General features: G+C 39.1%; 1 protein-coding gene across 1 annotated transcript; it reads left to right on the top strand.

Annotated features, from left to right (window-relative positions):
• The first annotated feature begins 2,758 nt into the window (after positions 1-2,758).
• On the top strand, positions 2,759-3,703 carry LOC118851428 (olfactory receptor 13-like). The gene has a single exon (XM_036760876.1). The coding sequence runs from the start codon at positions 2,771-2,773 to the stop codon at positions 3,701-3,703; it is 933 nt and encodes a 310-aa protein (XP_036616771.1). The 5' UTR covers positions 2,759-2,770.
• Positions 3,704-14,739: the final 11,036 nt, after the last annotated feature.

Genomic DNA, 14,739 nt, shown 5'->3' with positions numbered 1-14,739 from the left:
GAGAACAGGAGCTTCCAAACAAAATCACAGACAAATGCTACTTCTCTGTTTTGGTGAGCTTTCATCGAAGATCACATCTAACAATGAGATGAAAAGCACAGCTTTTGCACAAGGTTCATAAGACGACACACAGGAATCAAAGACAGAAATGAAAGGGACCTCAGAGGTCATAGTATTGCAGCACTAAAGATTAGAGCTGGAAGAGACATTTGAATTCATCTAGTACTATCTTCTCATGTTATAGCTGAGGAAACTGAGGCTCAGAGAAGTTAAGTATCTTCTTGACTTTGCAATCATATTATTTATTCCCCTACAGGTAATCTGTGATCCACTGACTTAGCTTCCTTACTGCTCCTTGCACACAACATTCCATCTCATTATTCTCTACATTTTCACTGGCTGTGCCTGGTGCTCGCAATTCTCTCTCTCCTCCTGACACCACCTGGCTTCCCCAGCTTCCTTTAAGTGTCAGGTAGAATCTCATGTTCTGCCAGAAGCCTTTCCTTGACCCCCATAACGTTTGCTAATGCCTTTCTTTTGTTGACTATCTCTAATTTATCTTGACTATATTGTGTTTGTACATAATTGTTTGTATGTTGTCTCACCCTTTACAATGTGGGTTTCTTTGTCTTTTGTCTTTTTTATGTTTCCAGAAGTAATCATTGTGCCTGGCACGTAGTAAGTGCTTAAGAAATGAGTAGCTGACAAGATCACAAAGATAGTAAGTAAAGTTGGAACTGGAGGTCTTTCTGACTCCAAATTTAGCACTCTTGGCAAGTTAAGATGAAGATTCATAAAAAAAGAAACCACCAGTTCAAGGCACCAGTGGCCAGGTCAATCCCTAGATAGGGACAGCATGATGGGGTCTATTAGCTACTTTGCTAATAAAAATGTTGGCAGCCATTGTAGAAGTGTGGATCCTCTGCTTCCTCTCAACTTCTCCTTTCTGTGATCATCACAGAGAATAGTTAGTGGCAGGAGTTACACTTGCCACAACTAAATCTATGAGGAGCCAAAGAGGACAAAGGGGTCCACCTAACCAGATAATGGCTTAGGGAAGTGCTTGACTATTCTGCTCTCAACCCAGACTTGAGCCCAGGTAGTCAGTGCTTCCAGAGGCTGATCTTTCTGCTGTCAATAACTATTATTGCCTCCATCCAGCACAGTCTAGGGGTCATTTCTTCAGACAGTGGCCTAGTTAGTGAGCTATGCTTGGTTTGCTTTCCACAGACACTCAGAAGAGAGGTACAACAGTCTATTTGGGTTGCACTAAGCGAAGAAATGCCAGGAGACTGTTGGGGTAAAGATTCTCATTATTCCATGCTTATTGTCACAACAAAATTGGTAAGTTCTCATCAGTAAATAAAATTGCTTAAAATTGAATCAGGAAACTCAAAATCATCAAGTGACAGTGTCAGAGGAAGGTAAGAAAAGAATGGGGTTCTGGAAATTGGGGACTGAAGTAGCAAGCAGAAAAACAATCTTTAAATGTATGTATATAGTAGGAAAACCTCCCCAATCATGCTCAGCACAGAGAAGGAGATTAATAAATGCTTCTTCTTATATTTATTGGGTAACTAGACATTATGGAGACCAGTTTACAATATATTATTGCTACCTTGGTAATGATCTATTTTAGTAATACAGATTTGACCCATCAAAAGGAAGTAATATAAAAATGAAAGAATGGCTCCTTGGAGCTTCAGGTTCATTGACACTCAGCTTCACTAAGTGCTATTTCTCTCTCTAGGAACCACTCCAAAGGATCTGTCTTTGGTCTTTCACTTTTCACTCATTTTTAAACTTTCTGGGTCTATAAAATCAAATAGAAAGTGTTAGCTTGTGAGCTTCCTGTCCACAGAGCTCATTCTTCTTCCTCTGTCAGTGATTCTTCTTGGCATTTTTCCCCAACATTTGTTTCTGCACTTCTATTCTGCCCTGTTACTGCACATGCCAGAAAACAAAAGTGATTTTTTGAGAGAATATCTGTGTAGATGAAATATCTCTCTACTAAAATGTGAGTTCTATGAGAGAGTATATCAATTTTTGAAAAAAAAAATAAGTCTTCTTTCGTACCTAGCACAGTTAGCTGATTGCTTACTATTTTTAATTGAAGGAAAAAAGGAAATGTGCATATTTAATATATAATATATTGTGTCTATTATTCAAAGATCAGGCAAACAAGAAGATAATGGTTTAAAACTAATGTTGGCCATGAGGTGATAGACATTTTTTTTAACTTATAGAAAGTTACCAAATATAGAACAGAAGGATTGTTGTATATGTAGGAAGAAGGAGGAATCACACCAATGGAAACCAAGTATGTCTTTGAAATACTATCTTTGACAAGAGAGACAGAATAATGTAATTGACAAGAAGAATCCTCAGTCAGGAAGATCTGGATTTAAGTCATGTCTCTTACATATAAAGGCAGCATGACTGTGGGCAAGTCATTTAATCTCCCAGTGTGCCCCCATTCCCACCCCTGAGCAATGCTGAAATTCTATCAATTGCAAAGGAGGTACTAATCTTCATTGAAGGAAGAGCATAGGGGAAGTTCCTCACTGAGAATTCTATATTTGTATGAAAAGGAACTAAGAGAATAATAGTGTGTTATATTAATCAAAATAAGCTATCTAGAAGCACATTAAAGTCAAGGTAAGATCATTGGAAGGGTTTCATATCCATTTTTTAATGCACAAAAACAGTGGATAAAAACCCTCAGTGAAACATTTTGCCTAAATGATCTGTTTGTCTCTGTCACAGAAGTATGATGAACAATCACACACTGGTTAAAGAATTCATTCTCATGGGATTTCCTGTTGGCCCTGATGTGAGAATGTTTCTGCTTGGTCTCTTCTCTCTGCTATATACCTTCACTCTATTGGGGAATGGAGTAATCTTAAGACTCATCTGTCTGCAGACCCGACTCCACACTCCCATGTACTTCTTCCTTTCACACTTGGCCCTTGTGGACATTTCCTATGCCTGTAACACTGTGCCCCAGATGCTAGCAAACCTATTGGACCCAGTCAAGCCCATCTCATATGCAGGGTGCCTAACTCAGACTTTTCTCTTTTTAGCCTTTGCCCTCACAGAATGTCTTCTCTTGGTAGTGATGTCTTATGATCGCTATGTGGCAATCTGTCACCCCCTCAGATACTCTGTCATCATGAGCTGGAGGGTGTGTATCACTTTATCATTGATCTCCTGGGCAGTTGGATTCCTTCTGGCCTTGTCACATCTAATTTTATTACTGCCATTGCCTTTCTGTGGTCCCCAGAAAATCAACTACTTTTTCTGTGAAATCATAGCTATTCTCAAACTTGCCTGTGCTGACACCCATATCAATGAGATCTTGGTCTTCGCTGGGGCTGCTTCCGTGTTGGTTGGACCCCTTTCCTCAATTGTGATCTCCTACATGAGAATCATCTGGGCAGTCCTACATATCCAGTCAAGAGAGGGAAGACAGAAAGCCTTTTCCACCTGCTCCTCTCATCTCTGTGTAGTAGGACTCTTCTACGGCACTGCCATCATCATGTACATTGGACCCAAGCATGGGAACTCCAAGTGGCAGAAGAAATATCTCCTTCTATTCCATAGCCTATTTAACCCCATGCTAAACCCCCTTATTTATAGTCTGAGGAACAATGAAGTAAAGGATGCCCTGAAGAGAGTGCTAGGGAAAGGAAGACCATCCTAAAAATTGAACAGGTTACAAGCTTGCACTAGAATTTATATTACCCAAGGTAACATGGTCCATTAACTATAAACCTATGATGATAAAAAGGAGGTAAGAAAAATTAAAGAGAGATTGAGATGTGGTGAGAGACACAAAAGACTGATCAATTTCTGTATAGAAAGAGAGAGATGTTTAGTTTGGCATGAGTAGGAGCAATAGTGAACAAGAAGAAAAGTGCAATGCAATCTAACTAGGGTTTAGAACAATATTTGAATTGGTCTTTGTAGGGAGACCCACAGGCATGAGTCATTTGGGGTGGGGCTAATGTTGCATGACTGTGCTAAGATAGATGAAAGACAATGAAAAACTGGAGAGCAACTAGAGGAGGTCCACCAGCATGGTGAAGGGCCTGTAGCTGATTCTATTTGAGATATGGTTGAAGGAACTGGAGAAAAGAAGACTTAAGGGGGATATTTTAGCTGTTTTCAAGTATCTGAAAAGCTCTTGTGTGGAAGAACTCTTCTATTATCTCCCTGCTTCAGGTTCCTCCCTTCTCCAATTCATCCTCCACATAGTGGAGGTTAAAATGATGTCCTTAAAGCATAAGTCTGACAATTTCACCTCCTTGCTCCAAAATCTCCAGCAGTTCCTTATTGACTATTGAAATAGCAACTCCTCTATTTGGAATTCAAAACCCTTCACAATTTGGTTCCAGCTTACCTTTCCAGTCTTGTTCTACATCATGCTCCTTCATCTATTCTATATTCCAGACAAACTGACTTAATGTTCTTCACAACTTGACATGACATCGTATTTCCACACCTTTGCACAGGCTATCCTTCATGCTTAGAATGTACTCCCTCCTCAACTTTGCCTCAGAATCCCTGCTTAGTTCGAAGTTCAATTCAAAGTCACCTCCTGCATATCTTTTTTGACATCTTCCCACCAGCTTCCAGTAATCCTCCCAATCACCCTGTTATTTCTTATTTACCTATATGTACACCTGTTGTTCTATGATGACACTCCCCATTAAAAGAGATGTTCCTTGACACCATGTGCTCTTATGTTCTTATCATCCTATACCCAGAACCCAAGATCTGACATGTAACACAAACTTAAAACATATTTATTTATATATTAAAGGAAGATTTGTGTTGTTCTGTTTAGCCCCAGAGGAAATAAGATGGAAGTTGCAAAGAGGTAAATTTGTGTTTCATGTTATTGTTATTAAGTTATTTCAGTCATGTCTGAATCTTGGTGTACCCATTGGAGGTTTTCTTGGCAAAAATACTGGAGTGATTTCACATTTCCTTCTCTAGCTCATTTTACAGATGAGGAACTGAGTCAAACAAGAGTAAGTCATTTGCCCAAGGTCTCACAAATAGTAAGTGTCTGAGGCTGAATTTGAACTAAGCTTTTCCTAGCTCCATGACCTATCCTCTATCCACTGTGCCACCTAGCTTTCCCTTATTAATTATTAGAGATGTGCTAATATGATATAGACTACATCGGAGAGGTGATGGGTTGGTTCACTGGGGATCTTCAAGCAAAAGTGAGAGGATAGTTTTTTGAGTATATTAGAGATTTCCATTCACATCCAGATTAAAATAAATGGCCTCCAAGGTGCCTCCCAACCCTAAGATGCCGTGATTAGTATTTCTACAATTCAGAATTTTCTGTCCATTAGTTCTCATCTTAATCTCTCCATCCTCCAATATTAAATTCCCTCCTTGATAGCACTGACAATTTACTATCCACACTGCATGGCAACCAAGAAATAGGTGCTCATCCCTCATTTCATTAGTCTCTGGATATATTATAAGATCGGGTGTCTATAGAGTTGAATAAGCTTTGACTGACAAACTATTTTTACCTGAAATGATGTCCAGAGGGCTATGAAACTATGTATACCATTTGACTAACAATATCACTACTAAATCTGTATCTCAAAAAGATAAAAGAAAAGGTAAAAGAACATATTTATACAAAAATATTTGTAACAACCCTTTTTGTGGTGGCAAAGACTTGAAAAAGTGAGGGGATGGCCATCAACTGGGGAATGGCTGAATAAATTGTGCTATGATTGTGATGGAATACTAGTGTGCTATTGTACTATTGTGTGTGTGATATTCAGCAGAATGGTTTCATAAAAACCTGGAAACACCTATATGAATTCATGAAAAAGTGAAGTGAGCAGAACCAGGAGAACAATATACACAGTAACAACAATATTGTGAAAGACTTCACTATTCTAATCAAGATCATGATCCAAGGGATTTCCAAAGTATCCATTATGAAACATGAAATCTACCTTCAGAGAGAGAAAAAAATTTGAACTCTGGATGCCTATTGGAGTATATTTTTTAAAACTTTCTTTATCTTTCTTTTTCATCTGTGTTTTCTTTTGAAAAGACAACTAATATGGAAATATGTTTTGCATTATGTTACAATTACAATTGATATCAAATTGCATACCTTCTCAAGGAAGGGAAGAGGCAGAAGAGAATTTGGAATTCAAACTGCTTAAAAACAAATTTTAAAAAATTTTATCTATACTTGAGAAATATTCAATGAAATAAATAAAAAAATGTTTATTTAAAAAAAAATATTTTTGCTCTTTCCTTAGAATTGACTTTTTCCATGACCCCATTGTTAACATTGCTCAATATGTATGATAGTTTGATTTCTGGGCAATACAAAAAAATGAAACATTTTTGACACATTTCTTTACATGTCCATTGAAGATCAGTCAAAGTCATTTACTTCTCCTGTGGTCGTGAAATGATGGAGAATCAAAGGACATGAGACATTGAGAAAAATCAGAATTTTCTACCCAAAAATCTATCTAGAAAAGATAATGATAGAAAATCCACAGGCTGCACAGAATAGAACTTTGAAGATGTTTCTCAACTATTTTGGATAGTACAAATGTAACAGAAATTTAGTGTGTCAGGGGCAGAAATTTGCTCATAAACAAATTCTCCAGCTGTCCAAATAATATTAAATAATATGAAGGGTTTTACATTTCAAATAATATTTTGTTCCCCCTGGTTACATATCAAAGCAATTTTTAACATTTTCCTTTAAACTGAGGTCTAAATTTTCCCTCTCCCTCCTTCACCTATCTCTTCCCTGCAAGAGTAAGCAATTTGATATAGGTTGTACATATTCAATCATTCAACGCATTTTTCTATGTTAGTCATATTGTGAAAGAAGAAACAGACCCAAAGGAAAAAATAACATGAAAAATACAGAGAATTCAAAAATAGTATACTTTTATCTCTGTTCATGTTCCATCAGTTCTTTCTCTGGATATGGATAGCCTCTTTCATCATGAGTCCTTTGGAATTGTCTTGGATCATTGGATAGCTGAAAATAGCAAAGTCATCGACAATTGATCATCATAGAGTACTGTTGTTGCTGTATGCAATGTTCTCCTGGTTCTACTTCATTTTGCATCAGTTTATATGGCTTTATAAGTTTGTCTACAGTTACCCTGCTCGTCATTTCTTATAGCACAGTAATATTCCATTAGAATCATATACCACAACTTTTTCAGTGATTCCCTACTTGATCGGCATCCCCCCAATATCCAATTGTTTGCTACTACAAAAAGGGCTGCTTTATATGTTTTGTACAAATGGGCCCTTTCCTGTTTTTTATCTCAATGGGATATAGACCTGTTAGTGGTATTGCTGTGTCAAAGATATGCACTCTTTCTTTACTCTTTTGGCATAGTTTCAAATTGCTCTCCAGAATGGTTGGATAAGTTCACAACTCTACCAATAGTGCATCAGCGTCCAAATTTTCCCACACTCCCTCCAACATTAATTGTGTTCCTTTTCTTTAATTTGAGCCAGTCTGATAGTTCTGAGGTGGTACCTCAGAGGTTTAATTGTATTTTTCTAATCAACAGTGAATTGGAATATTTTTACATGACTATAGACAGATTTGAGTTCTTCATCTGAAAACTACCTGTTCATATGCATTGACTATTTATCAATTAGGAAATGACTTATATTAAGGAAAATTTTTTAAAAATCAAACCAATTCATATTGATAAGGAAAAATGCTTTAACTCATTATTGATTAGAGAAATGCGAATTAAAACAGCCTTGAGATATCATTTTACTCCTACCAGATTGCCTAAAATCATTAAAGAGCAAAGCAACAGATGTTGGAGAGGATATGGAAAATTTGAGACACTAATTCACTGTCGGTGAAACTGTGAACTGATCTAACAGTTTCAGAGAGCAATCTGGAATTATGCCCAAAGAGTTATTAAAATACCTATACCCTTTGATCCAGCAAATCTGTTTCCAAAGATGAGTAGAGAAAAGGAAAAAAAATTAGTTCTAAAATCTTTATAACAACTCTCTTTGTGGTAGCAAAGAACTGGAAACTGCAGGGATGTCCATCAATTGGGGAGTAGCTAAACAAGCTATGCAATATGACTGTGATGGAACAATACTGTGCTACAAAAAATTGTGAGCTCAATGGTTTTAGAAATGTTTTTAGAAAAACACAGAGAGATTTGTATCAAATAATGAAATGTAATAGTGGAGAGCCTTGTATATAGTAGAAACAACATTGTTTTAAGAATGACTTTGAAAGCAATTTGGGATAACAAGGAATAGTTTACCTACCAGATTTATGGGAAAGGAAAGATTTTATGACACAACAAGCCATAGAGAGCACTACAAAATGCAAAATGGATAATTTTGATTATGTTAAATTTAAAAGTTTTGTATAAACAAATCCAATGCAACAAAGATTAGGAGGGAAGCAGAAAATTGGGAGAAAATCTTTGCAACTAATGTCTCCGATAAAGGCCTCATCTCTAACATATATATGGAACTGAGCCAAATTTATAGGAATACAAGTCATTTCCCGATTGTATAATGGTCAAAGGATATGAACAGGCAGTTTTCAGAGGAAAAAATTAAAGATATCTATAGGCAGGGGTGCAGAGCCAAGATGGCGGGTGGAAAGCAGGGACTAGGATGAGTTCCCCACCGAGTCCCTCCAAAAACCTATAAAAAATGACTCTGAACCAATTCTAGAACTGCAGAACCCACAAAACAGCGGAGGGAAGCAGGGCTTCAGCCCAGGACAGCCTGGATGGTCTCTGGATGAGGTATATCCCACATGGAGCTGGAAGCTGGGAGCTGGGACCGGAGCGGAGCAGAGTCCAGAGTGAGCGGTGCGGACCAACCAGACCAGAAGCTGGTTGGAACGTGCCCTAGCGCCCTGAATCAGTGAGCTGCAGCAGTTACCAAACTTCTCAACCCACAAACACCAAAGACAGTGGAGAAGGTTAGTGGGAAAAGCTGTGGGAGTGGAAGGAGTTCAAGGTTTGGCCACCACCCCCCGGGACAGCGGAGGTGGGGCAGCTACAGCTCCAGTTGCTTCCGGCCCCAGGCCCACCAGGTGGGAGGAATTAAGTGGCGGATCAGAGCAGGATTGCACAGCCTGCTGAAGATCTAAGCCCTGTCTGAGGTGAGGGTTCTTGGGGAAGGAGCAGTCCTGGTGTGGCAGAGCTGGCACATCCTCCCCAGATGTGGAACATAGAATTCCTTAGCCTATAAGCAGTCATACCCCGCTGAAAAACTTAAAGGTCAAGTTAGTTGGTTGCGAATATGGCCAGGCAGTGAAAACGCACCCAGATACAGTGTCAGACTTTGGATTCTTTCTTTGGTGACAAAGAAAACCAAAACATACAGACAGAAGAAGTTAACAAAGTCAAAGAGCCTACAACAAAAGCCTCCAAGAAAAACATGAACTGGTCCCAGGCCATGGAAGAGCTCGAAAAGGATTTGGAAAAGCAAGTTAGAGAAGTAGAGGAAAAATTGGGAAGAGAAATGAGAAGGATGTGAGAAAACCATGAAAAACAAGTCAATGACTTGCTAAAGGAGACCCAAAAAATACTGAAAAATACACTGAAGAAAACAACACCTTAAAAATAGACTAACTCAAATGGCAAAAGAGCTCCAAAAAGCCAATGAGGAGAAGAATGCCTTGAAAGGCAGAATTAGCCAAATGGAAAAGGAGGTCCAAAAGGCCACTGAAGAAAATACTACCTTAAAAATTAGACTGGAGCAAGTGGAAGCTAGTGACTTTATAAGAAACCAAGATATTATAAAACAGAACCAAAGGAATGAAAAAATGGAAGACAATGTGAAATATCTCATTGGAAAAACCACTGACCTGGAAAATAGATCCAGGAGAGATCATTTAAAAATTATTGGACTACCTGAAAGCTATGATCAAAAAAAGAGCCTGGATATCATCTTTCAAGAAATTATCAAGGAGACCTGCCCTGATGTTCTAGAGCCAGAGGGTAAAATAGAAATTGAGAGAATCCACAGATCACCTCCTCTAAAAGATTTTTTTCATTCCTTTCATTTTGTTTTATTGTATCTTGGTGTCTCATAAAGTCTTTAGCTTCCACTTGCTCAGTTCCAAACTTTAAGGAGTTATTGTCTTCAGCAAGCTTTTGTACTCACATTTCCATTAGCCAATTCTACTTTTTGAGGAGTTCTTTTCTTCAATAAATTTTTGTGACTCTTTTTCTATTTGGGTAGTACTTCCTTTTAAGGCATTCTTCTCCTCATTAGATTTTTACACCTCTTTTTGCCATTTAGCCTGCTCTGTTTTTTAAAGTATTATTTTCTTCAGTATATATTATGCTCCCTTTACGGGGCTGTTTATTCTTTTTTATTATTATTATTTTCTTGTATCACTCACATTTCTATTCCCAATTTTTTTTCTACCTTTCTTACTTGATTTTTAAAAAATCCTTTTTGAACTCTTCCATGACCTGAGATGAATTCATATTTTCATTCAAAGATCTGAATGTTGGAGTTTTTGACTTTGCTATCTTCTTGTGAGTGTGTATTTTGACCTTCCTTATTACCATAGTAACTTTCTATCATCAGACTTTTTCCTGTTGTTTGCTCATTTTTCTAGTCAATTTTCTTGACTTTTAACTCTGTTTCCAGGTCGGGGGGTGCACTGGCCTGAGCTTCAGGGGTTTTGTGAAGATTTTGCACATTTTCAGAGGTAATTCTGGGCACCTGTGAGTTTCCAATTCATCTAAGATGGTATGATCTAAGGGGAGGTGTTTTTACTTCTATTCTGTGCTCTGCTCTGTGAGGAGCCACAAGCACTCTTTTCTGTTCTGTAATTATGAAAGAGGCTTCTTGCTCCATTGTGGCCACAAGCTCTCTTCAAGAACTGTCTAGATGACCACTTAACAGGAATCATGGGAGATATAGTGTTATGTGGGGTAGCGGGCGAAGCCCCGGACATGGAATTTGAAAAAACTTCCTTCCAGTCCCATCTCTGACACTCCAATCTGTGTGACCTGGGGTAAGTCCATTGCTTCTGAGCCTCAGTTTCCTCATGTATAAAATAGGAAGAATAATGATAGCACCTATCTCAGAGATATCATAAAGATCAAGTGAGAAAATGGATGTAAAGCACTTTGCAAATCTTGAGGTATTATGCAAATGTGATCTATAACTTTTTATGTCCTAAGGAATCACATTATGGATGAGAAGCAGACTGGATAATTAGGAGGTTCCATCATACTGTTCGGTTCTTTTGGGTAGTAGATGACCAGGACATCTTCTCCAGTATTTTGAGCAGAAGGTAGTGGTAATGTCATGATATTCCACATCATTCTAAGGTTTGAAAATATTTTATTAGAAGGATGATATGGAAGTATTTTTAGAATATGTTTCATGTAGTTATTGGTGTGTGACTGCATTGGAGCTCAATGCATCTCTAACATATATATGGAACTGAGCCAAATTTATAGGAATACAAGTCATTTCCTGATTGTATAATGGTCAAAGGATATGAACAGGCAGTTTTCAGAGGAAGAAATTAAAGATATCTATAGGCAGGGGTGCAGAGCCAAGATGGCAGGTGGAAAGCAGGGACTAGCATGAGCTCCTGTATCAGGAGTGCCGAGTTTATAATCTCAAAGAGGATCATAAACATGTCTGAAAGGTTCGGAACCGCCGGATATAAGAAACTCTCAAAGTAGAAGGCAGAAGAATCAAAACATTTATTTAGGCTCCACAGTAACCAACCCATGAACCAGAAGCCCCATTTTGATATGTTGATCATAATCTTCCAGGCCCAATAAGTACGCCTTGAAAGAGTAACCAGGAGGCTACAGAGAAACATGATTGCGTAAAGCAAAATCATGTTTCCCCCCCTTTATGGTAATAAGATTACCCACTGGACTGAAGTCTTTGTTCAGCTTCCTCCCGTAGATCAGCTCTGCTACTGGCAGCTCCTGCCTCAGCTGTGTCTGAGTCTATAACTGAAGCTGCAACTGAAACTGACGATGTAACGGTCGCTGTAACTGACGATGTAACTGTCGCTGGCTCCAACCGAAAAAGGAAAGAGAGCTCTTCAAGCTGTCCTCTCCCCTCTTATAGGGTTTTTGACATCATCAAGCTCCGCCCAAATGACCAGGGCTGATTGGTTCTTGAGTTGGCCCCTCCCCCTAGGGTAGAGGTCAACACCTCCCCTCAGCCAGCCCCATGACTCATCACACAGGAAGTCGTCTGCTTCCCGGCATGCTCCCCGGGCCTCCTGCCCCGGAAGAGCAAGCCACAGTGTCCAGAGGCTCAATGAGGTAAGCTGAGTCATTCAAAGAAAACAAAGGCCATTCTGGTTACACTCCACCCCTTGTTATAGGATACATAATCTAATCAGCCATGTATCCTAGAACATACATTGTGATCCAATTACAAAGGAAACTAAAACATATCATTCATTATAAAGCAAAACATATCATTCAGTGACATTCCCAAACATTGGTTAACGATTCAAATGCGATCCACCCCTAGATCCCAGCAAAACAATCTCTTCAATCAATCATCCCCAAAATAATTATTAATAATTCAAATGTCCACCCCTAAATCCTTGTATCCATTACATAGGATCAATAATATCATAACAATAAAACAACACAGCAAGGATAACACAAAATAAGTAAACAGAACACTATCATCATTTCCACCCCCCTTGAACGATTGGGGCTCAAAATCTTGGGGTGAGGGGTGAAGGTCTCATTTTCCATAGCTTCTTCATGCTGAAATTGGATGTAGAGATGGCCCTGCCCCCAAAAAGTCCCATTCCAGAGGTCATTTCTTTAACAAGCTGGCAGGAATTCCAAGAATGCTACATGCTTAGGCAGTCACCGGAAAGTGCAGGGTGCTTAAGCCTGAAGGAAACAAACTAGCAACAAGGTTAGCCAAAACAAAGGACAAAAAGAATAGACAAGTATGGACTATAATTCTTCAAATAAAATCATCTCAAGTTTGGTTGAGATTTCAGTTATGCAAAGATCCAACATCAGAGCCAAACTCAGGTGGGAAATGTTTCTTTTCAAAAGGAACATAATGAGGAAGCCAAGAGGATCCCACCCTAGATATAGACTAAGATTGTCCTCCCAGCCTTTCCCCAAATGTACAAGTTTTCATCCGTTAATCACACAAGGTCACCTTCAGTCTGAGTGGCTTGTAGGCTTGCAGGAGCAGTTCTTATTTCCCTATTTCTCGTGTTATCAAGTCCTCTATACATTCTGTATAATTCATTGGTTGGAATTCCATCTATCATTTCAAAACCTACTCCTGCTCTCAATAAAGCAGTAAACATTTCTTTCCTTGTTACTCTCCTTTGGCGCCAAGTTTGCTGGTTATTCACCCTTCTCTCTTGAGGAGATCTATCCCTTCCCCAGTCACCTAAGTCATATAACTGTAAAATCTTATTTATCACTGTTGTAAGACGGCTCCCTACTTCTCCAAGTAATAAATTCAAAATTAGTTGTTTATAAGCAGGGGGAGCTGTCCTAATTATTAAATTCCTATGAGGCAGTTCCATTGAATCATTGTAATATTTGTCTGCAGTTCCTGTCATAATGGCAGTCTTCATTACCTCCTCCTTTAGTCTCATGATACAATCTCTAAGTGAATACCAGGGTCTGTGCTCAGTGGGCCACATAGAATCAGTATCATATCTCTTATTGCATCCCACAGCGGCTAATGCCAACAGAGTAGTCCTGCTATCACCATCTCCTTGCTGATGATGTTCCCTAAAAGCTTGTTGAACTAGAGGATCATGGCTGATACCTATGAATCTCATGCAGTCTGTCCCATCTACTGATATTCCACCGGCCCCTTGATCACTGAGTCTTACCATCCAAGATATCAATGGTTCTCCTATTCTTTGGCTGAATCTACTCAAAATATCTGTGACCTCTTGCGGTGAGAAATCTTCCTGAATTTCCCTTGTAACTGAATCTTCACCTCGGGTTTCTGTCTTCCTCCTTTGTATGGGTCGAGCCCTTGTCTGATCATTTAACCATCTCCTATTCTCTGTGTGAGGCACATCCTGAACATTGTCTCATTCTCTCCCCACTCACTTCCTCTGCCACCATGGCTAGGATGAAGCAGGCAGTCAGGCTCTTTCTGGGCTGGGTTGAAATGCACTCTGGGCTTTTTTGGTCTCCTGTTGCTCTTAGCCACATTAATAGAAAAGTTCTTATTTGAGTCAGTTTGGTCTCCTGCTATCTGAGATTCCTCTTCTTCCTGTGGGGTAGGAGTGCCCCCATGTCTTTCACTTAATCTCAATCTTTCGTATACTAGCCGGTAGGCTGATAACACTATCCAGCTTTGCCTAGATAGTGATGCCCCTGACTGAATCCCAACTTCTCGTAAACACTTTTCCAAATCCCTAGGATCTCCTCTCCGTAGCCTTGGTTCCCAGTTTTCACAGGGTCCAGCTTTTTTAGCCAATTCTTTTGCTAGGGAGGAATAAAATGGATCCTCCCATCCTGGGATATTCATCTCTTCCTCTGAAATTGTTCTGCTTCTAAATAGAGATCTTATACCTAGCGATCCTGTTCGTGACGCCAAATGTATCAGGAGGGCAGAGTTTATAATCTCGAAGAGGATCATAAACATGTCTGAAAGGTTCGGAACCGCCGGATATAAGAAACTCTCAAAGTAGAAGGCAGAAGAATCAAAACATTTATT

The sequence above is a fragment of the Trichosurus vulpecula genome, chromosome 5, assembly GCF_011100635.1.
Source record: "Trichosurus vulpecula isolate mTriVul1 chromosome 5, mTriVul1.pri, whole genome shotgun sequence".
NCBI classification, from domain to species: Eukaryota; Metazoa; Chordata; class Mammalia; order Diprotodontia; family Phalangeridae; genus Trichosurus; species Trichosurus vulpecula.
Note: the sequence above shows the minus strand (reverse complement) of the source record. Positions and strands in the feature narration are given on the sequence as shown.